At 50.0% G+C, this 24802-nt stretch overlaps 1 protein-coding gene across 6 annotated transcripts in view; it reads right to left on the bottom strand.

The window, feature by feature from the left end:
* The window catches only part of Acot7 (acyl-CoA thioesterase 7), a 93515-nt gene that overhangs the window by 51565 nt on the left and 17148 nt on the right, over positions 1–24802 (bottom strand). For 5 of the 6 annotated variants that reach the window (XM_034503499.2, XM_076933654.1, XM_034503498.2 and 2 more), the window contains exons 2-3: positions 10449–10566; positions 633–789 (exon numbers count right to left, since the gene is read on the bottom strand). In XM_034503499.2, the coding sequence (XP_034359390.1) occupies positions 633–789; positions 10449–10566 (275 nt within the window). Of the gene's footprint in view, positions 1–632; positions 790–10448; positions 10567–17136; positions 17280–24802 lie in introns of those variants that run through there. The other variant, XM_076933652.1, reaches the window with a different exon arrangement.

Genomic DNA, 24802 nt, shown 5'->3' on the forward strand with positions numbered 1-24802 from the left:
CATACAGAGAGGAAGCTAGCCCCTGGGCATGGCCAACTTTCCACCCATGAACAAGCTGTGTGCAATAGTCAGCTTCGGCTGCCAAATTGATGCAAACCTAGAGTCACCTGTAAAGAGAAAAACCTCAACTAAAGAACTGCCAAGATCAGACTGGCCTGTGACCATGTCTTGGAGATATTTTCTTTTTTTGTTTGTTTGTTTTAGGTTTTTCGAGACAGGGTTTCCCTGTGTAGCCCTAGCTATCCTGGAACTCACTCTGTAGACCAGGCTGGCCTCGAACTCAGAAATCCACCTGCCTCTGCCTCCCAAGAGCTGGGATTAAAGGCGTGTGCCACCACCGTCCACAGGAGATATTTTCTTAACAGCTGATTAATGCAGGAAAGTCCCATCCCTAGGCAGTTGGCCTGGGCTGGGTAAGACAGAGGTAGGGGTCCTGTAAACAGCGTTTCTCCACCATCTCTGCTTCAGTATGGTTTCCCCAGTGATGGCTGTGGCTTCTAAGCCAAAGCAAAGCCTTTCTTCCCCAAGCTAGTTTTGGTTCATGTTTGACCACAGCAACAAACAGCGAACCAGAACACTATACTGTGGTCCTTACTCAATAATGCTGCTGCTGAGAACCATGTGGGAGTTACCTGTAAGGATGTTCTCCGACATCACGTGGACCTGCACCTCCACAGAGTGCTTGGAAGTGTAGGTGATCTCTGCACTGACATGAGCCACCTCACCGATGCACATGGGTGACAGGAAATCAGTGCGCTCTACCCGGGCCAGGGCAGCCACACAGCGCTCCTGCAAAGACCAGAGAAAGCCATCAGCCCTGTCCAGCCCAGTAGTCCCTATTACACAAATGTTCCTGCAAAACTGCCTGCATTGCTCCTCACTGTGGAATATTGAGACTGACTGACAGTGCTAGCCTAAGTGTGGAGAAACACCAGAGAGACCTCAGGGCTGCCGTCATATGCTTACCAGGACATTTCTTCTTATTTTTCTACAATCAACGTGTACTGCTGCTTCCCAAGGAATACTGAAAAAGCACGCAGATGGGGAAAGGGGGTAGTCTTACTCCCCTTCCCAAGGAAAGCAATGAGCACCTGGGTCGTCCCAGCCTGGGTCAGGGGCTTGGCTGCCTTGTCTCTCTCCTGGCCTGCTTTAGTCTTAGGTGGCTATGCACTTCCCAAATATATCTTCACAGTCGCATCTTGCTCAACAGGGAAAAGTAATCTGCCTGTTGTTGCTATGTTATCCACCTGCAAATGTGGGTACCAGAGGGACCAGCCACAGAGTACATGGGAGCAGGAGAGATCACCTAGGGAGCCGGCATTGCCAGGGCACTAGACACTAGTAGTCTGTCTCTGTCTCTCTGTCTTTCTCTCTCCCACATACACATTCTGAACCTTCAAAAAGATGACCCAGTCTCATGATTCAAAATTCTAAATTATTAAAAGAGCATCTGGCACCAGGTGTAGCTCCAGCCAGTTTGTCCCTGAGTCACCTGCAAGCCCTGGGTACACAGCATCAACCCCACAGTGAGGCCCAGATGGTGGATGCAAGCATGGTGACTAACTGCCCTTCACCCTAAATCAACCCCTTGCCGTCTAATCTGGACTGTCCTACAGGCTGAGTCTTGGTCTAATCTGGACTGTCCTATAGGTTGTTTCTTGGTCTGTTAGGGCTGCTGAAACAAAGATTCAGCTGGGTGAGATATAAGCAACAAAACTTCATCTCTCCAATTTTCAAACTATGAGTTTGAGATAAAGATACAAGTGGACTCAAGTCTTGTGAAGCCCTTCTTCTGTGTTCATGGCTGAAGGGCATGATTATTAGATTAAGATGATTGTCTCTTAACATAAGGCCACTAAGCAGGGCCTGGCGGAACACACCTACAATCCCAGCACTAAGAAAGACAGGAGGACTAGGCGTGGAGGGGAGGGTTCTAAGGCAAGCCTGAGCTACACAAGGTACCTGTGTCTGTGGTCTACCTAGGATACAAAACAAGACCCATCTCAAAAAGACTCAATAAATAGATAAATAAATAAATGGGTACTGAACCCTTCATGAAGGCTGAACGCCAGTTGTGTCTTCTACCCCTATTCCTGGGACCCCATCAACAGTTGTTTTAATAATCAGACAGAACAGGAATCTCCACCTTGTGTCAGACACAAACCAGCTTCAGCTGTGGTGTAGCGTAAGCAACGCTGTAGTCATAACCTTCACACCCAACATCCTCTGCACTTTGGGCTCAGGGTCCCGATATGCATTCTCAAAGAGCCCTTCAAAAGGCCAGCAGTGACCTCCATGGCCACGGGCACCTCTGGATGCCCTTACTGAACCGGCTTCTCTTCCATTCTTGCTAATAAAATACAAGATGATCTGACGTCTGTAGTGACAGTGTAGGCCCTCACTTGCCACAGCGGCACTTCGACTTTGTGACATTCTACTGGAACAAGCAGCTTTCTTAAGATGAGGCATCTGAGCTATCACTAGGCTGGTGAGTGAGAACATACACTGGAGTCACTTCTCAGCCAGTCCAGTTCTCAGCCATAACGGCCCTTTGATAAGAGCCAAGATGGAAGGACAGCTGACTGCAACTACAGAGCAGGCAGGAATCATTAGTCCCAGCCTGGCTGTGCCTCCCCCGTGTGTTATGGTTTATGCATGTGCTTACATGTATGTCATGTGCATGTGTGCACACAGTGGGAGGACAGAGGAAGCCATCTGGAGTCTGCCACCAGTCTCCACTGTAGGGGACATGTAGCTCTGGCCTGGCTTCAGCCATGACAAGGACTCCAGCACTTTAGCCAACAAAAGTCCCAAAGTCACCTGAGGCTCAAGAGGTGGCAAACAGCACCAGGGAGAGAGGGAGGGAGGGAAGGAGGGAGGGGGAGGGGGTGTCAGCCAGTGGAAAAAACGAGCCCACTGCAGCATCGTCCCCATCCCTGTGTTTATGTCTGGCACCGCTCACCTACAAGCCCTCTTACGGAGACTAGCTAACCCCTGCCCCTGTGCTGTACCTACTAAGCATGCTGAGGTGGATAGTAGTAGGTGCCTTCCATCAGAGCGAGCACTTTCCCACCTGATCCTGGCTTTCCTGTACGTGTATCTGTCCTTTCTTCATCTCCTTGCTGCCCCTAGTCAGGGTTCTGGTATCCAAACCCTGCAGCACATGGTTCTCCGCTCTATGCCTCAAGTCAGGATACCTCACTAAACCTGGCATTCACTGTTTCCAACCAGGCTGGTGGCCAGCAAGCCCCAGCATACAAACCGTCTGCATATCCTGTCAGAGCTGGACCGGAGGTTTATGTGGGCAGGCCCAGCTTTTCATGCAGGTGCTGGGGATCCAAATGAAGGGCCAAGTTTACACAAAAGCTGAACCATCGGCTCCCCAGCCCTCCCCAGCCCTCCCCAGCTCTCCCCAGCCCTCCCACCTGCTGAAAACTCACCTGCTCCCCGGAGTCAGGAGCACATCACCCTCCTAGAACCTACATCTTTGGAAAGAACCTTGCTTGATGCTCTCCTAGGTAACTCCCACACAAACAGGCTGGAGGCCATGAGCTTCTGACAGCACAGACACCACAGAGATAGAGCTCAGCAAGGCAACTAAGACTGGGCAGGAAGGTTCTAGAGAGGGGTGTGTTTTCTCACCCTGGATTTCCCCACTTCCATCTGTAGGGCTTAATACCCTCCCACTCACTACGCTGCCTATTTATACAAAGTAAAAGGGATCAAAGGGGCGGTAGTGCACCATGGAGCTCATTCTCCTGACTATGGCACCACCTACTGGCAGAAGCTGGAAAGGCAAAGGCTAGGCAGGGCCACACAAGCCCAGTGTAACACTACCTTGTGTGTAGTTACCTGCGCACTGTGAACAAGGCAAGAGGTGAATAAGGCCAGGCAGTACTATGGGCAGTAAAGTTAAGTCTGATCCCTACAGGGACAAAACAGGGGCACATGCTCACACACACACTCATGTCTGAGGCAGGAGCTCATCTAGCTGTTTACGAAGCACACCAAGGCCCACCCTCAGGGTCACCTCCAGTAAGACAGGTCAGTGTGCCTGTCCTACAGCCCAGGGTCTGGTCAGCAGGATGACAAACAAGTAAATGAGGGGCACACAGTCAGGTGCTCAGAAGTCTGGTGGGAATGCAGCACACAGCCACGGTCAGATGATGGTCAGATGAGAAGATGCCAGTCTGAAACCCAGATGAGAAGCTGGGACAAAGGTCAGGAGTGACAGCAGAGCAGCAAGGACAGAAGTCCTGAGGCCGACCAGAGGCCAGACACAAAGTCAGGAGAGCTGGAGTCAAAGGCAGACCAAGGGCCCACTGGGAAAGGCGGGCACAAAGGCTGGGCTCCTTAGTCTTCCCTCAAGTGCTCTCATCAAGGATAGGCTCTCCTCAGTAATGGAGGATGCGAACTGAAGCCCTAGGGCAGGAGAAGAACACGGAGCTCCATTTGTGCTGTCCCCAGGATGGACCTCAGGAGCCTTTTAATTCACTTCTAGTCTGAAGAAAGCAAAGCCCAGCCTGACACATCACTGCTCCCTGTCTGCCCCCAGGTAGCCAAGTCCACAGAGAGAAATTAAAAAACAAAACAAAACAAACAGGAACACACCCAGTGTGCTCCAGAGTCAGGTGAACGGGAAAGGGGAGTGAGCATAACCTTTGGCTTTGACTCCAGAGCTAGCACCCACTGCCTTACCATATGATATACTGCAGTCACATCTAGAGGGACTCTGGCTACATGACTGGGTACTGACACAGCAAGAGGTGGGTAATGGCCAGAGAGGTACTCTGCCAAGAAGCCGTTCCAGCAGACCCAGAGCAGGTGGTGACACCGCTGAGCACCTATGGCCAGTGTGCAAGGCAGGAGAAAAGAAGACCCAAATACAGTCCCCAGGTTTGGAGCCCAAGGAAGCAGGGACTCAAAGTTCCACAGAGCAGAGCTGCTCTTCAGGAGGCTCAGGCCCTCAGAGGTGGCCTCAGTGTCAATGTGCCCCACCTCTGAAGCGTCGGCAGAGGATCACATGAGCTACAGCACTGCTCACTGGATGGCAGTGGGTACTCCTACTTGGCTGCCCCACCAAGCCTGACCAAACGACTACAGATTTAATGGCGTCCCTGCCCTCCCACCTGTCATCCCAAGTCCTCCTCTTCCTTAATGTCCAAGCTTTCCTCAGATACCCACTGCCTTTCTCTTAAAGCCTCTCTACAGCCGGGCGGTGGTGGTGCACGCCTTTAATCCCAGCACTTGAGAGGCAAAGGCAGGCGGATTTCTGAGTTCGAGGCCAGCCTGGCCTACAGAGTGAGTTCCAGGACAGCCAGGGCTACACAGAGAAACCCTGTCTTGAAAAACAAACAAACAAAAGAACAAAAACACAAAAAACAAAACAAAACAAAAAAACTTCTCTACAGAAAGGGTGGCCTCTGAGATGCCGTCACATCTCCCCACAGCCACCAGAGGGCATCCCATGCTCTGATCTCTAAGGACGGCTCCTCCCTACAGAATAAAGCCAGCTTCACAAGGTAATGTCCACCAATCACCATGCCAAAGCCTCTGCAACACCCACACCCACCCCTGACACATTGGGCCAGTGTGGCTCACTCTGTGCACCCAGGCACCACTGGTCAGACTGAATGCCAAGCTGTGGTCTGAATACAGGAAAAGGCCAGAAATACATGTGTGAAAACTCTACCCGCCTATGCGAAAGGATCAGGAGAGAAGCCTCTGGCAATGACTGGGTCATGGGGTCTGATCTGAAGACAGAGGTCTTCACGAGGTAACAGCAACTATGATCTAGGGAGCGGCCTCCTCAGACAATCCACTGGTGCCAGATCAGCCTCTGCTGCTCATACACTGTCCTGGATTTACATGGCCTATTAGAGACACAGTGGGTACCAGGACCCCATAATAAAGCAGATACAGGTGAGGAAGCAGAAGCACTCATGAGAGACTGCTCACACTCTGCAAATGTGTGACAACAGGATGTCACTCAGCCTTACTCCAACAACACTTGCACACCAAGATCCTGCTTCAAAAGTCTGGTACTGCTTTGAAAATCTGCCAACCATTGCCTAAGTCTTCTCACCTTACTGACGGCTCCTGCCTCCTTATATGGATGGCTGCTGGCCAGACAGGGCTGAAGATACTGAAGACTCTTCAAGTACAACAATGAAAAATGCAGTAGCAACTGCCTTTTCTCTCTAACTAAAGAGCCCTCACAGTCTACATTTCAAGAGTAGACTCAACACCTCTGAACTGCCACTATGCTGCCAAGTGAGTTTCTAGGATATCCTGGTCCCATGGTGATGAATCTGGTCCCTGGTGAATCTTCACCAGGCCAGTCCCTCTCAGGGACCCACTCACTGGCTTTGTGCATCCACAGGATCAGCTCCTCGGCTCTAAAGTGTGACCCTGAAGTGGCCCTGAGCAGCGGCATCCCGAGTACACCTTCCACCTCAGGCTCTCCGGCTGTCTGTATCACATGCAGTCTCTCTTCCACTGTCAGCCCTGAAGTTAACCACATCAGCTGGACTCCACTGTTTCCAGACTCCAGCCAACTATGAATGCTGTACTTCTCCAGGTCTCCAGTGGATGGTGTCCAGATCCATCAGACAAGTCACTATGGCAGCTACAGACACTGAAACACACTTCTCAGATGACACTGTGAGCTGGAACTACCCGTTGATCCATGGGTTTCAGAATGGCAGTCTTGTTGCAGACCCATCAGTCTCCTGGGTGGCTGAGCACACGTCAGTGAGAAGCAGTTTGCTTGTCTATTTGAAGGACTGAGCACTGAACCTAAGGCTTCTGCTCACATGCTAAGCAGGCACTCAGCACAAGTCTTCCTTCTAATTTTCATTCCGAGGCGGCATGTCACTGAGTTGTCTAAAGTGGCCTTGAACTCACTGTGAAATTGTGACACTCCTGCTTCAGCATCACAAACAGCTACGGTGACAGGCCAGTGCTGTTATCTTTTCTGGGAACAGCAGGATGTCAACAGTGAGTTTAAAGTATTCAGCAGTCCAGGAAATAGGCGTGTGGTCACCCAGGCTTAGCTGCCTTCTCAGAGCATAGGAGAATGGACTCAGCATCTTCATTCTTAGGAGCCCTGGGATTCTGGGATGATCAAGGAGTACTGGCTTCCACTTAAAGTTACCAGCTGCCTCGGCCCTCAACAAGAGACGGCACCTGTGCTGCCCAAGCGCTGGCGTCTCCTCTCCAGCTGTGAAAGTCCCAGATGACATCTTCAAGTAGAGGCTGCTTCATCTGCACCCTAAGTCTGCTGTCTGCTGGGGCCGCCTGCCACCAGAAGTCTCTCAACCAATATTTCTCAGTCTTCTTAATGCTGTGGCCCTTTAATACAGCTCCCCATGCTGTGCTGACCCCAACCATAAAGTTATTTTCATTGCTACTTCATAACTGTAAATTTGCTACTGTTCTAAATTGTAAGTAAACATCTGTGTTTTCTAATGGTCATAGGTGACCCCTATTAAAGGGTCGTTTAGCCCCTCAATTCAGTAGTGACCACAGGTGGATAACTACTGCTCTAGGTCCTCTGGGTGACAGAGGTGACCACAGGTGGATAACTACTGCTCTAGGTCCTCTGGGTGACAGAGGTGACCACAGGTGGATAACTACTGCTCTAGGTCCTCTGGGTGACACTGGTGACCACAGGTGGATAACTACTGCTCTAGGTCCTCTGGGTGACAGAGGTGACCACAGGTGGATAACTACTGCTCTAGGTCCTCTGGGTGACAGAGGTGACCACAGGTGGATAACTACTGCTCTAGGTCCTCTGGGTGACAGAGGTGACCACAGGTGGATAACTACTGCTCTAGGTCCTCTGGGTGACAGAGGTGACCACAGGTGGATAACTACTGCTCTAGGTCCTCTGGGTGACACTGGTGACCACAGGTGGATAACTACTGCTCTAGGTCCTCTGGGTGACAGAGGTGACCACAGGTGGATAACTACTGCTCTAGGTCCTCTGGGTGACAGAGGTGACCACAGGTGGATAACTACTGCTCTAGGTCCTCTGGACTCGATGTGGCTTCAGCAGCAGCACCTGATGCTTCACCTGCACATCTACGTCACAGCCACATGTCCTCGCTTACACCTCCTGCGGGCTCAGTCAGCTTCCACCTGCCCTTCTGCAGCTGCCTTAGCGAATTCTGTTCCTTCAGCCTTGAAGGGAAGAGTCGGAGGTCAGACCTGGCTCTGGACAACACTTGGGCTGAAGGGAATGCTGTGGTTGGTTTGATCTTCTCTCCAGACCAGACAACTTCCTGGACATGAGCCACGGAGCCATCTTCCTCTTGTATCTTCCCCATGTTCATTCACTGCAGCCACACAGAGCAATGCCTGCCAAGAATCCTTCCTCCCAGTCACAACTTGGCTTGGTCTTCAGTCTATCTCAGCTTTTGATGTTACTTCCTCACAAAGCTTCACCATTTCTAATGTCACTGGGGCAGAGAATGTAGATGAACTGGCAGCCTGTTTGCCCTGTGTGCACCACATACACAGGCATGGTGTGCGTGCCTAAAAGTCCAGCAATGAAAAGGTAGAGACAGGAGATCACAAGTTCAAAATCAGGTCAGCAAGATGCCTTGGCCAGTAGGGATGCTTGCTGACAAACCTGACGGCCTACATTCATTCTCTGGAAATTACACAGTAAAAAAAAAAAAAAAAAAAAATGAGGGGTTAGAGAGAGTTATAAGGACAACATTTAGTTGGGGCTGGCTTACAGGTTCAGAGGTTCAGTTCATTATCATCAAGGTGGGAACATGGCAGCATCCAGGCAGACATGGTGCAGGAGGAGCTGAGAGTTCTACATCTTCATCTAAAGGCTGCTAGCAAGATACTGACTTCCAGGCAGCTAGGATGAGAGTCTTAAAGCCCACACCCACAGGGACACACCCACGGCAACAGGGCTACACCTACTCCAACAAGGCCACACCTCCCAACAGTTCTACTCCCTGGCTGAGCATATACAGACCATAACACTCCCTAAATAAATAATTATATAAATACATAAAGTGAAAAAGATATTCAAAGTTCAAATTCATTACCAGCTCCATTAAGTTCAAGGCCAGCCAAAGCTCTACATGACACTAGCTCAGAGTAAAAGCCAACGTTAATAAAGTGATTCATGTAACATAAAGAGGTGACTGTAGAAATAAGTTTAGTTATGTTGTATCTCAAGAAATGAAGAGACCCAAGGAGATAGAAACAAAAGGGACCAACAGAGCAGCCTAGAACATGCACACCACTGATCTGCACGACAACAGCCTATGACAGCCTAACACAATAACAACGGTCGTATCGAGGTCACTGATGAGAACTGGGAGTGTCATTCATCATGGTTAGAAAGAATGTGAGCAACTGAAGAATCGTCACAACACGATAAAGACACTGAAGAATGACCACAACGTGACAGACACATACACAAGCCAGCACACTCTTGCTTAAAGAGCATCAATAGATTCTTTCAATGCAAGTTTGCACAAACCTTAATTTGAAGAAAGTACAATGAACAAAGTTTAACAGGAGGCATCTTTCTTTAAGGGAGGTGAGGTCTTCGCCTCTGCCTAGCAGGGTACTAACTAAGACCCATAACCCATAGAACTGTGCATCACAAACTCCCCACAGGCTCACCCCAGTCCCCGCAGGCTCACCTCAGTCCCCGCAGGCTCACCCCAGTCCCCTCAGGTTCACCCCAGTCCCCGCAGGCTCACCTCCGTCCCATCTCTGCCACAGCATGCAGCTGTCAAGGCAGACTCTCTCTCCCTAGCTGGCCTTCAGAAAAAAGTACCAGGTCCTTCTGCACTGCCATGAGATGACTGCCTGCAGAGTCCCCAAAGTTCTAAACCCAAACAGCCTGTCCTGCCTGTCGTAGCTACAGGGCCACCCCATACTGCACAACTCTGAGGAGGTGAAACACTGGCCCCAACAATATGCAGGACCTGTTGTGGAGCTTCATACTCCGATCACAGCTGAGGCACAGAAAGCCAAAGAACTAGCCCACAGCCACTAGAGTCTAGTCAGGGACGGAAATGGGACTCAGCTCTTAAACATCATGATACAGACTGACACAGGCACAGAGTACTTCTGACCTCAACCAAGGAGTTATCAGGGCTCAAGACAGGGCCCTGTGCAGGCCACAGCTCCTGCGACATGGGAGGTGGTGAGAGCCCTTCAGCTGTCCAGAAACTTGTATCTGCTGGTTTCTCACCCTCCACACAGAGGCCAAAGCCAAACCTTATTCAATGGGACCCAAGCAAGGCTGACAGTGTCAGACCTCCAGAAGACACAATGGGCAGGCAAAGGAACACTGCAGACCCGGGCTCCATGTCAATTACTTTTCTGACCCTACACTGCTGTGGCCTTGTGGCCACAGGACCCACAGTCTATGCATAACCCACATCCACATGAAGTGGGCCAGCACTTACCCCATTCTGGCTGTTACAGTGCCGGGTGCTGATGATGACCCCGGCCTCCTCAATCATCTTCAGAATGGTCCCTCCATGAACATTGCCGGCCACGTTGGCATCATCTGGACGCATGATCCTGCAGCAGATAAGAGAAGTGACTTGAGGCTCTTCCAGAGGACACCACTATGACAGTGACCTCCTAGGGAGAGAAGCAAGTGCACCAGGGACTGCTGGGTCCCACAGGAAGGACAACAATCTCCACACATCTTGGCCGTCGCTCAATACAGTGTGTCCATCAAGGCTGATATGACAGGCACAAAGGGCTTCACAGTCCTCCTCATAGGGGACAGAGGCAGGCAGAGGACACCTTTCCTTCCTGGGGCCACAGGCGCTGATAGAGAGAAGCATCCCCTGGCCTGAAGGAATGACAGCAATGATTTTCCCAAGGCCACTAGGCAAGGAGCTGGGTCAGCTGCTCTAGTCCCTCAGAGAGCATGTTACTGGCTCACCAGAGACCATGTCTCCAATATAGCTCAGCTGAGTAAGCACAGGAGACAGACTGGGCTCCCAGGAGTGAAACCTGGACCAGAACTTGTCCAGGATGCCCAGAGAACTGGGTAGTTGCAGCTAGTCTAAAAATTAGGCATAGATCACAGATCCAAGACCTCAAGATTAAATGAGCAAATACACTGGCTCTTGTTTACCCTTGGAGTGGAAGACCCTCTGGGGGCCCAATGTGGTACCAAGGACCCAAAGTTGAAAGCTAAAAGCTCTGAGAGTCGAGGAGAATAAAAACACTAGGTCCTTCTACCAGAAGAGAAAGCTGTCACACACTTCCTGTGGGAACTCAGAGGAAAAAACAAAAAACAAAAACCTCAGAGCTCAACAAGCCAGCCTGCTGCCATCACAAGCTGCCCTTCACCACTGGCACCATCCATCCGCCCATGTCACTAGTAACATGGACCTTCTCCGGGGACAGGAAATGGGTGCATGCTGAGTAAGGTCGCAGAGCAGCCTGCCAAGCCTTCCTCCAGCAGCTGGGAGGCTGAACAAGTCAAGATCCTAGGGGAGCAAGCCTGGCTCAAGCTCTGAGTAGCTGGGGATCCAGGACAAGCTGCCAATCAATTAATTAACTGCATTAATCAGTCCCACACCTCCACACCTGTAAAATGAACAATGTAACAGCAGTGATGCCTCAGGTGACCACAGAGAGACAAAGAACCAGGAAGCATGCAGGACACTGATGTCCAGCGAGGTGACTGACAGCAGGTACCCAGCACACGCTAACCAGTACTCAGCTGCACCCAGCAGCAGTACTCAGGTGCACCCAGACCCTTTTCTCTTCTCTGTATACTTAGTCAGCTTGGTTGGAGCTTCAAGAAAGAGACTGAAGCAAATGACAAACACTCCTGGTGCCACCCACCTCCAAAGCCACTCCTACACCAAGTAAAATGGTATATAGCAACCAAACCTGCCTGACACCAGGATGAGAAGCTACCAGAGTGGCTGCACACAGTAGCAGTGTCGTGAGGTTTAGCAGCGCAAAACATGCACGGACGGCCCAGGGAGTCCTGGACCCTGAAGATAGCACCACTAGGCTTTTGGGAGCTTCACTTGAGTGTTTTACGAATTTGAGTCTTTCCCAGAAGGTCCCAACTAGTTGAAGTATAGAAAACTAGTGCCTGGAGTGCTCAATCAAAACCGGGACAGACAGACAGACAGCTGTATCACAGTCCCTCTCCCAAGGCTCAGGGAGCATCATGGAAGAGGCAGGAGAAAGACTCTGAGAGCCAGAGACAGAGAAGGACTGGGACAAAGCACAGCAACTATGGCTGCCTTCCAGACTGCACACAAGGTCAAGCCAGTCAGCACTGCAGCCAAGCGGGAGGGGTTAGGGAGGGGATGATGATTCCCCACCCCAGCTGAAGGAGGGAGTGACAGCTGGCCACTAGGGGAGGGAGTCAGACATACAGCAACTTCCCTACAAATGACTCCACACATATACAGCGGATGTAAAGCTATGTATGCACATGTGTGCACACACACAATAATTTAAGGATTTTTCATTGTGTCTGCATGCCACATGCATGTGGAAAGGGATGTGAGACTCCCTAGAGCTGATGCATAAGTAGCTGTGATCCACCATGTAGGTGAGAGAATTGAACTCAGATTCTCTGAAGAGCAGCAAGAGTTCTTAGTCACTGCGTCATCTCTCCAGCTCCACAGCCATCATTTTTTAAAAAGAATGATGGATACAAAGCCAGACATAGTGGCTCACACCTGTAATCCTAGCACTCAGAAAGCTGAGGCAGGAGGATTAACACTAGCTCAAGGCTAGCATGGGCAACATAGCAAGACCTTGTCTCAGAAGGAAAGAATAATACTAATGGAGACAGCTGAGCTGGAAAACCGCTGCAGATGACCAGCTAGGAGCTTCTGCTGCCCCTGGAGAATGGAAATGTTAACTGGACCCAGACTTAGCTTCAGTTTTAAATCACATCACTCCAGTAATCTATGAGTAGTATGCTGGGCAGCCTGGCCATGGCCTCACTCATGAGCTCTGGACCCAGCCATTTATTCCTAGAACACCCTGCAGATGTATTCTCAGGGTGCAACCCATCTTCCCTTCAGATAGCCCCGTGCAGTCTTGGGGGGGGGGAAGAATGCTGTTCAAAAACAAGAAGCATCAGAACAGTGAGAAAGACCAAGGTCACTGTTATCCACAGCCTCTCAGCCGCATTCTGGCCACACCTGTCCTGGCCACACCTGTCCGGGCCACACCTGCCTTGATTGCACTTGGGATTTTTCCAAGGTAGCCCAGCCCAGAACCCTTATCCATAACCTGAGTTGAACCTAGTTTATTTGTATGCCCAAGTCCCAGCAAAAGCATTTGGAATGAGATCTTTTTTTTTTAATTGGATATTTTCTTTATTTACATTTCAAATGTTATCCCCCTCTCCAGGTTTCCCCTCCAGAAACCTCCTATCCATCCCCCTTCCCCTGCCTCTATGAGGGTGCTCCTCCATCCACCCATCCACTCCCACCTTCTGGCCCTGGCTTTCTCCAACACTGGGGCATCGAACAGGACCGAGGGCCGCTCCTCCCCCAATGTCCAACAAGGCCATCCTCTTGCCACATATGCAGCAGGAGCTGTGGGTCCCTCCATGTGTACTCTTTGGTTGGTGGTCCAGTCCCTGGGATCTCTGGGGGGTCTGGCCGGTTAACACTGTTGCGCTCCCCACAGGGTTGCAAACCCCCTCTGCTCCTTTAGTCTCTTCTCCAACTCTTCCATTGGAGAGGAATTAGATCTTCTGCAAGGTGTTCAATTAATAAATTCATACTGCTTGTGGTCAGACACTGTGACAAAAATGTGAGCCAATTTAAAACTGGGGCAGACATATTTTAACCTACAGTTCTGGAGGTCTGAGTCCAGGGGCAGCAGGAGCTGCTGCCTTAAGCCTGAGTCAAGGCAGAGCACCACAGGGATGGAGCAGACAGCAGAGGGTGCTCACTGTTACAGAGGGGATATCAATGGGCCCCGGCTGGGAGCACTAGTTTGGAGATTCTGAGACCTTTGTGGGGAGGGTTCCTGCTTCCCTCTGCTTCCTGGAACACCAAGCTACCAACAGCCTCCTTTGTATGTTCCCGGCATTAATAATGAGTGTTCTTCTGCCTTTCCCACCACCAACATGGGCTGAAAGAAACCGGGCGCCAAACCCAACCTTCCCTCCCTATGTGTCAAGTACTTCGGTCACAAGGACACTAAGTAAGACATCACTTCACAGTGGTCTGGGAAGCAGAGAGACAACAGGAAGGGCAGAATATACCCTTCTAAACCACACAGCCATGACCTGCTGTCCCAGCCCACACCCCCTCCACAGTATTCTATTCCTGTTCTGAATCTATCAATGAATTAACTCACTGAGGAGGGCAGAGCCCTCAGGAACCAGTCACTTCCCAAAAGCCCCACCTCCTGCATAAGGAACCAGGTTTTCAATACTTGAACCTTTAACAAGCTCTAACTGCCCGTAACAGGAACTGGGACATTCTGAGACTCAGAGAAAAGACAATGCAGACTGTCAAGAATCTAGACTACCACGTGGTCCCCAGAAGCCACTAGAAACTAAGGCAGGAAAGATTCTCACAGGGTCTCTCTGACCCCTAGACTTGATGCTTCTATCACTTCTGTCTTAAGTCACCCCTCACAGCAGTACCACACAGACTCCCCAGCCCGCCCTCTCTAGGGACCTTTCCTTCATCCATTGAGGCAGCAGTATGTGGCACAAGGGAGCCACTCAGAATGGTAGCAGTCCCAGGACCAGCTGACCCCACCACCAGCTTAGGGGAGGTGGGGGGTGACCTCTTTCTCCTCCTCCCCGCAGGCCACTGAGACTGTGGCCAGCATCTCTAAATCCGCCTGGAAAATGTCAGCGCTAAAATTAAAATGTTGCTGTGTGGAAACTATGGCAACCAGGGGAGGGGTGTGCCTGGCTCCCTCCACTTCACAGTAAAAGCTGGAAGGACAGAGCACAGGCGGCCCACCAAGCACAGTCAGGTCTGGGTAGCACCTGAAGACAGACAGGATCACCGAGCCTGCTGGGCAGTATGGATGGTGCTGGAGCACACTAGCTCCAAGGGCAGCACACCGGCCACAAGTTCCCTGTTCCTCACTCCTGAACAAGACCTCCAACTAGAGAGGCCTCAGCAGGTGCCCAGAGAACAAGTTGGTGGCGTATGTCCCCATATAACCACAGCCAGAGACAACACTGCATACCCCATAACAGGGCAGGGATAGGAGAAACATGTGTGCCGGGAAATGACCAAAGGCTCCAGGTGTAGCCCATGGACCAGCACCTACAAATGCCAAGAACAGAGTCTGGCAGAGGCAGGTGGAAAGTGGAGCCTTTAGCAATCTAACCAGGAATATGGGTTCCTGCTCCAGTGGTCATGGGAAAGAAAGAAAGCAAGGGTGAGGCTTCGTCTAGAGACCTAGCCACATTCCCAGAGGCTCTAGAGCCAAGTCACTGGGGCTAGACCTCCTGTCTCAGCTTTAGATACTATCTAATGTCCAGAGAAGTAAACACAGGACCAGGATACCATCCATGGCAAGAGACCATCCAGGCTGCCGGGTATAGGAGCCACATCCAAGTGTTCTCAATACACAGATCTGCCTCTGGACAGAGCTACGATGCCATTACCTTCTTGGCTAGGAAGCCATGCAACTGCAAGTCCCCAGACTGGGGATTCGGGAGTCAGAAAAGCCCTCTAGGTGGAGGACTCCTTCATTTCCAGACAGCAAAGCAGGCAATCTCTGTGGGTTACAGACCAGTGCAACCTACAGAGCAAGTTGCAAGCCAGCCAGAGCTTTTTAGTGAGACCCTGTCTCAAAAACACAGGCTCTGCCTGCGACGCTGTCACCCCTCCGCAGGACGGATCTGGCTGTCATGGCTGACTAGGTCGCTGTTCTTCCTCCCTCACTGCCTCGTGTGCATCCCCCCCAAAGCTGCATAGTCAGTGCTTCTGGTAGAAAGGACGGCTTTCCTGTCTTCAGTCACCGGGAGATGAGTAGCTACACCCCCTACTACAGCCCCCAAACAAGCTTCAAGAAGAGGGAGGGGGACGAGGAAGGAGATGAACAACGGCCAAAATCATTCATCGTCCCTGTCCTGGGCCATCTCAGCAAACCACTGATCAGATCAGGCTTCTGGGGACCACCCTGCCTGACTTCCTGAACTGCTTAATCTAAACAGGAAGAGGCTGTAGCAGCCGAAGCCAGTTGTCATGGAAACTGTTTTACAAATCGTTACAACAGAAGCAACTCTGTGAGTCCTTTCTGGAAATCCTGGGAAGAAAGGGAGGCAGAGGTGTCAGCACTGACCAGTGAGGTGCAGCCTGGACCTCCCTCCCTCACCTCTAGACCTAAAATGCTCTGGGAGAGCTCTGGGGAAGGTGGAGAGGGGCCTGCCCATCTAAGCCTGCATCCCTCTGAAAACAAACCTTTCTCTAGCACTAAGGGGCAGCTGGAAGGGGACAGATGCTCACACCTTCTCCTCCTATCACTCCTCAGAGCTAACCAGAGCCCCCCACCATGGCCAGCACTTCTCAAGACCTCCACTCTCCAGCCACTGGCTGTTAGGAAATAAGTCAGACAGCCACAGTGGGCCCCACAAGGGCATTGGCTGCTCCCTGGGGAGGGGACCAAACCTCCTTATTACTTCCCAGAACCACCTGCAGCAGCGCTGCTTCCCTTCCTGTAAATCTGCAACCAGCAACTAAAATGGAAAGTCTCCGGCTACTCACTCAGTGTCTTTCCAGATGAGCATCTTCACTTGGCCCCGACCTCGGTCTATTGTCACAAAGGATGTTAGGGCAGAGAGCCCAGCGGGCCAGGCGAAGGCCAACAGCTACTTCAGCTCAGCCCTTATCAAAGGACTGCCTCCACACTTCCCACCATCAGCACCAACAACCCAGGACCGCCGTGCCTACACACACCAGACACCCAAAGCCCCAGAGCCACACTGGTCCCAGTCCATCTCTTATCTTCAAGTCAGGGGAAAGGACACCAAAGCATCCCAGGACCCCAAGGCCAGCGGTCAGACCACCCAAGGTCAGAGCACCACAGCTCTGACCATTCAGATACCAAAGCAGGTCTCAACACACTTCCACCACTCAGGGAGCCCCCAGCTCCTCCCAGTTCCTAACTCACAGTTTGACTTTCTCTCTGAGGCAGGCCTCGGTGACTTCCTTTCTGAGGACTCGGAGAGACAAGGCTCTCTGCAGTGTGAGCATGTTCTTCCGTCTCTGCTGCTTCCTGCAGAAGCTGCAGCCAAAAGCAAGCTAGGAAGAGCTCTGGCACCTGATGCTCTGCCCTTTGGACTTGTTCCACTTCCTCCAGGTAGGCATTGTTCCCTCCCTAAGCAACCCCGAATTTCCCCACACCTAGCACCAGTCCCAGCTAGAGCAGGTACAACCCAAGAGGTAAAGCACCTATTAGGCCTCCACAGAACAGCGGCTGAGTCAGGACAGAGTATGACTGGGCCCCAGGTTCGGCCACTGGAGTAATTCCAAAGATAAACAGTAGACTTGGTGCTTCAGTCCGTTAGTTTAGCCAGCAGCCACCACATGCCTAGGACCACTCACAGCTGTACCTCCCACGCACCAAAAGTGGGACAAGCCTCATGCCCAACACTCCTGGGTAAGTAAAATACAGGAAGTCCATAAAGAGGATTGGCAGGGTGAACAGGGATGACTCAGAGGAGGTGAGCTTGGAGTCTCAGCATCCACATAAAAAGGCAAGCTCAGTGGTTGTAACCCCAGAGCTAGGAGGTGGAACCAGGAGAACCTCAGGGCACTTACAGAGCAAGCCAAGCAACTGGGAAGTGTTGGTTCAGTAGAAGACCCTGTCCAATAAAACACCACCACAAAAAGCCAATAGATGCTGGGGACAGCCTACCATGATAGGGACTGCTTGCAGCAGGCTGAAATGGAGACGTCTCCGAAGTGCACAGCAGCTCCTTGTGAAAAAGGATGGTGTCTGGGACCCTGGGAGCAGGAGGCACATCCCTCCAGGGGACCCACCATCTGAAACAAGGGACTGCCTGCAGTAGGCCAGGATGGAGACCTCTCAGCAGCCCAAGGCAGCTCTTTGTTTAAAAAAAAAAAAAAAAAAAAAAGAGTTGTTCCCATTTCTCCTAACCTCAGCCCTGGACAACAGCTGGATGATTTCATTTGTGCATGACTGCTTCAGTTGGCCCTGGTGTGCACAGTTATTCTATTATGTCTGACTTTCCTGCCCACTTCTCCTTCTTCTCTGGTGAATTCTGTGACACTAGATGTTCCTTGATGTACTGATTCTTAAACAACCAAAAATTGAGGCATGGGGCACAGCACAGCACAGCACAGATCCTAATGGCCCAGGTGCATGCTGTGTGTTCTCATCTTGGAAACAATGCAGTAACTGCACAATGGCAGTTCCAGATTAATGTCTGACTTGCAAAGAAAGTTTAAAATTATTATGAAAATGAAGCACAGCCAAAACTGGAACCCCGAGAATGGATAAAGTTATTGAGGTTATTAAATAAATTTTATACAACATTTGAGAGAGGTTCCTGGATAGGCAAGTATAGAATGCATAAAATCTTATACTAGTAAAACTAAGTTGAAACGCTGGGACTCTAAGAGAGTCAGTGTGCGCAATGTTCAGAAGCAGAAAGCTAGCAGAACTGCTGAGGCAAAAGTAAACTTGACTCTTTCTGGCCACTGCCTGGCAGCTCTGCCCATGTCTTTTATCATTAGAGCTTCACAGGAAGATGCATGCAGCTGACCTCAGAGCTCTGAGCTCTGAAGCATAATAAGTCAAAAGTTAAAGTTTAGATAATGATAAGTTTGCAAGTATTATTATTTTGGCCACAGGCCTGGGAATATGGGAACTATTGAAATATTGAAATATTGAAACTTTGGGGAACAATCGTGATTCTTAGTTCTTTGTGGGATGTGGTCATTCCTTTTAATTTGGTTTGGCAATGATTATACAATGTCTTTCTCTCTACCTGCTTTTGGAACATCAGTAAACTCTGGGGCAAGAGAAAGGCAAGAGAGCAACTGGAGAGCAAGGGAGGTGTGCATGAGGTGAGTGTGGAGTGAGTAGAGTGAGTGTGACAAGAGTGTGTGTGTGAGAGAGAGAAAGAATGTGAAGAGTGAGTGAAGAGACAATGTGGAGAGAGTGTGGAGACAGTATGAGGTAGGTGTGTGTGGTGTGTGATGTGTGTGAGGTGTGTGTGTGGTGTGTGATATGTGTGAGGTGTGTGTGTGGTGTGTGTGAGGTGTGTGTGAGAGTGAAAGAGGAACGCACAGAGGTTTGTGGAAGTACAGGAGACAAGAAAAGAAAAACGCACAGGAGAAAAGCAGAGTGTGCAGGAGACTGCAGAGTGTGGGCAGCCTCAAGCTGTGAGCGAGCAAATGAGCGAGAGAAAGAGAGCAGAGATAGAGAAAAGAGAGCAACTTTAAGCCTTAAAATTTTCCTGTCAGTTTGTGCCTGAACAGTAGTCTGTGTCTGTTTATTAAACGCCTTCCAGATATCCCTGCTTCCAGTTGAGAACTCCGATCCTATGTCGAGGCTGGAGCCTGACAAATGGAGAATGACAGAGCTCTGAGCTCCACACACAAGCACAGGCACATACACTTGCACATGCATGTACACATATATGCATATATACACCAATAATAATAAGCAAGCAAATGAATTTTTAAAAGAAGGACTGAAGGATCTACAGACACATGGGTGAACACATGGAAGGTGTCAGGAAGCGGGTGTGGTGGTCCAACCTGTGCACTTAGCTAAGGCTAAGGTGACACTGTAAGAGTCTTCCACAGAGAAGCAAAGAGCTGTATGTAAGTCAGCTGAGCGCTTACCTCACCAAGCACCCACACGGCCCTGGGTTTCCACCAAAACAAACAACGGGAAAAGAAGCCAGATACCAAAAGACTGATGACAGCCAGGGCCTGGGCAGGGGAATGGACGCACTTGTGTGCAAGCTGAGAGCACCCAGGAACGCAGGCTGTGCAGTCTGAGTTTACTAAACACCTCAGAGCTATGTGGATAAACTAAAGAGTAAACTTTATAAAACGGTAAACTTTTATCTCAAAGAAGTTGTCATAGACAGCAAAATGGCTATGGGAAGCTAAATGCACATAGACAGGCTTTCTCTCCATCATAGAGTTGGCTGCATGACCAAGGTCTCAGAGAACCCCAAAAGCCCCCTTGCCCCTAGCCCCTTGCCCCAGAAAGGCACTCCCAAGACTTAGCAAAAAACACACACAAGCTGCCAGGCATGATGGATATGACTCTTATCCCAGCACTCAGGAGACAGAGAGACAGACAGATCTCTGTGAGTTCAAGGCCAGCCTGGTCTACAGAACAAGTTCTAAGCCAGCCAGGGCTACAGAGAGCAGTCCTACCTCAAAAAAGAAAAGAAAACACACACACACACACACACACACACACACACACACAGACACAGCTGGTGTTGCTGACCCTTACACTGACTGACTGACAGACAGACAGACAGACAGACAGACAGACACACACACACACACAGCTGGTGTTGCTGACCCTTACACTGACAGACAGACAGACAGCTAGACACAGCTGGTGTTGCTGATCCTTACACTGACAGACAGACAGACAGACAGACAGACAGACAGACAGACACACACACACACAGCTGGTGTTGCTGACTTAGACAGACAGACAGACACAGCTGGTGTTGCTGACCCTTAGACAGACAGACAGACACAGCTGGTGTTGCTGATCCTTACACAGACAGACAGACAGACAGACACAGCTGGTGTTGCTGATCCTACACTGACAGATAAAGGAGAACCAGCTGGAGCCCTAGGGACAGAACAAACCACCCCTCACTTTGTATTCAGAGTTTTCTGGAGAATATAGACCATTCCTTCCACAGCTTTCAACAACATGGAAAAGCATTCTTTTTTTTTCTTGGAGTGTAGGAGCCCTCACCTGACTCTAAGTCAATCACAGACAAGTGGGAACTGAGCCAGCCAAGCACCCGAAACTCAAAAGAACAGTATGCCCAGCTTATGAAGGGTCTCAGTGCAGGGACCTTTAGGGCATGATGCTACACCGACATCCCTCCTAGATGGAGGCCATGTTCCTTCCCTCCACAGCTCATCCCCATATGCTAGAGGAAGCCAGCTAGGTAGGGCAGCAACTTTATCCAAACTCCATAAGGATGTCTCAAAGAGAGTGTGTGTGTGTGTGTGTGTGTGTGTGTGTGTGTGTGTGTGTGTGTTGTGTTTATATGTGTGTGTAAGTGTGTGTCTGTTGTGTGTGTGTAGGGGAGGTGTGTGTAGGGTATGTGTATAAGGGGTGTGTGTGTGTCTGCAGGTGTGTGTGTGTGTAGTGTGCGTATGTATGTATGTAGGGTGTGTGTGTAGTGTGTGTTTGTGTGTGTGTGTCTGTGTGTGTGTGTGTAGGGGGAGTGTGTGTAGGGTATGTGTATAAGGGGGGTGTGTGTGTGTGTGTGTGTGTGTGTGTGTATAAGAAGAAGACAAGGGCCAGCACTAAACACACCCAGCCTACATCTGCCTGCCGCCTGGCTGTCCGTACGACCAGCCACAGGCACCAATAAGGCTGTGGACAAATACACACAGCAGTTTTCTATACAACAGCCCACGCACGCCCTGTGAGAATCCATTCATCCGCCAACTGATGGTGCTTTCACAGCAGTGCTTCCCAGCCAGAGAGGGACAAATACAGACACAGAACCAACCACATGGATACATCTCAAAATAGTCACAGGAAATACTGACCTTTCCCAGTTTGTTGCAGAATCTAGTGTGGCCTGTGGCCTTGGCCCTGCTGCGGTGCTTCAAAGCCTCATTAATAGTGTGTGGGTCCCCATTATACCCAGGTTTACTGGGAAATCTGGGTAGGAATGAGGCTAAAGACCCTCAACCTTTATAGTCAGGAGTGCTGACAAGAGGAGCAAAGCTTTGACAGGCGCCAGTTCCTCACCCACCCAGGCCCATCACTAGCTGCTCCAAGCCCACCAACAATGAACACGTCAGCTAAACTTAAGCCAGCTGTGTTAGACGAGAACATGGAACATCGCTGGACACTTATCGAAGTACCATTTACAATGTGGCATTAATAAATGTGTCTGAGAAGCATACTTAAGGAAGGGAGGGAGGGAGGGAGGGAGGGAGGGAGGGAGGGAGGGAAGGAAATACTTTGTTTTTCTTCCAGAGCTAGGGATTGAACTTTTGGGCCTTGCACATGTATGTGTGACTGTGTGTGTGTGTCTGTGTGTGTGTGGTGTATGCCACATGTATGGGGATGTCTGTGAAGGCCAAAGGAGGGTATGGAATCCCCTGGAGCTGGAGTTTCAGATGGCTGCCAGGTGTCCCGTGTGGGTTCTGTGAACCAAATGTGAATTCTCGAAGAAGTAGTAAGGCCTCTTAACTCTCAGCTCCCTAGCCCCATGCCCTCAGTTGTTTTTCCTCGTTTATTTGTTTTAAAGGAAATCTTTTTATTTATGTATGTATTTTTTAATGTAGAAGTGTTCTGTCTGCATGTACACCTGCATGCCAGAAAAGGGCATCAGATCCCATTACAGATGGTTGTGAGCCACCATGTGGTTGCTGGGAATTGAACTCAGAACCTCTGGAATTGCAGCCAGTGTTCTTAACCACTGAACCATCTCTCCAGCTGGCCCTCGGTTTTGGTTCAAAGTGTAGTCTGGGTTAGTTCTGAAGCTGTGACCCTGCTGCCTGCGCCTCCTGTCACAGGTGTGCATCACTCAACACTCAGTGGTGCCACATCCATAAAACTCTAGGAGAACAAAACCACACCCAGACCATTTCTATCCAAACCACTACAGGTAAGGAGGAATAAAACTTAATAGGAAGAAACTCCCAAGGGGCTGACTGTCCCTTACCTTGACTACAGCCTGGCCTTGCAGGCATTTATATACAGAGGTCAAAGTTGAGCAAATACACAAAGTAGGTGCAACTATGCAAATACACCTCAGTAAAGTAGTTTAACCAAGTGCCAACTGTACTCCCACTGTCCCCCCAGAATCCTAGCTTCCTGGCAAGTGTTTTTGGTTTCTGACTGAGATGTTGCCCTGGGCACACTTTCCAGAATTCAGCCCAATTCATTAAGTACAATTATGTCACAAAGACTGAGGCTTGGTGGCCTGGGATGCAGAGTGCTCCAAACCCTCTGGGTCTCATGACCTCCACTAGGAACCTCACTGAGACCACTAAAGCCTTGCTCTAACAGACACTACAATGGCAGCAGCTCCCACACCAACTGGACACAGCACCACACACCTGCAGGCCTAGCAGCTGGGAAAGCAAAGGGAGTACAACCCAAGTCAGACTGGTCTACAAAAGCAAATTCCAGGCAAGCCAGGGCTATGAAGGGAGAGACCCTGTCCCAGGAAGATTGGGGGAAAATTTGCTTTTCCCCAGAAAAATTTCAAGTATGTGGACACCCTTGTCTGACCCTGTGTCAAGTGAGACACAGAGAGGTGACCTGTGGAGAGAGACTGACACCCGAAAACAGGCACCTCCAGAAGAGGCAAGGAAGAAATGCCAAGAGCAAAGAGGCCCAGCAGCCAAGACCGGTGCCTGGTGGTGATGCCACCACATTCCTAAGTCATCACTAAGGCCCTAGTGCCTTGGCCTGTAGTAGATGAATGGCAGAGCGGATGGTCCCTGAAGGGTAAGATTTCCCACACTGTACCAGTTCCTCCCATAGTGGAGACGCCAATGAGATGCCAAGATCATCAATTCCTGAGGACAAGGTTGCCGAATCAAGGCTCAAAAGGAGAAACTGAGTCTGGCCTTGGTACACTTAACTTAGCAAGATACTAGAATCCAGGGGCTCAGGAAGGCACCACCGGTAAACTACTTGCCACAGAAGCACAGGACCCTAGTTCAGATCCTAGGATCCACATAAAGCCAGACACAAGAGCACAGCTCTATGATGCAGCATGGTCGGATGTGCTGGGGACAGCACATCCCCAAGGGGACTGCCCAGCAGACAGGGATGAGGACCTCTCAGTACTCTCAGTAACCCAAGGCAGCTCTTTGTTAAAAAAAAAAAAAAAAAAAAAAAAAAAAGAGTTGTTCCCATTTCTCCTAACCTCAGCCCTGGACAACAGCTGGATGATTTCATTTGTGCATGACTGCTTCAGTTGGCCTTGGTGTGCACAGTTATTCTATTATGTCTGACTTTCCTGCCCACTTCTCCTTCTTCTCTGGTGAATTCTGTGACACTAGATGTTCCTTGATGTACTGATTCTTAAACAACCAAAAATTGAGGCATGGGGCACAGCACAGCACAGATCCTAATGGCCCAGGTGCATGCTGTGCGTTCTCATCTTGGAAACAATGCAGTAACTGCACAATGGCAGTTCCAGATTAATGTCTGACTTGCAAAGAAAGTTTAAAATTATTATGAAAATGAAGCACAGCCAATACTGGAACCCCAAGAATGGATAAAGTTATTGAGGTTATTAAATAAATTTTATACAACATTTGAGAGAGGTTCCTGGATAGGCAAGTATAGAATGCATAAAATCTTATACTAGTAAAACTAAGTTGAAACGCTGGGACTCTAAGAGAGTCAGTGTGCGCAATGTTCAGAAGCAGAAAGCTAGCAGAACTGCTGAGGCAAAAGTAAACTTGACTCTTTCTGGCCACTGCCTGGCAGCTCTGCCCATGTCTTTTATCATTAGAGCTTCACAGGAAGATGCATGCAGCTGACCTCAGAGTTCTGAGCTCTGAAGCATAATAAGTCAAAAGTTACAGTTTAGATAATGATAAGTTTGCAAGTATTA

This window comes from Arvicanthis niloticus, chromosome 5, assembly GCF_011762505.2.
Source record: "Arvicanthis niloticus isolate mArvNil1 chromosome 5, mArvNil1.pat.X, whole genome shotgun sequence".
NCBI lineage: Eukaryota > Metazoa > Chordata > Mammalia > Rodentia > Muridae > Arvicanthis > Arvicanthis niloticus.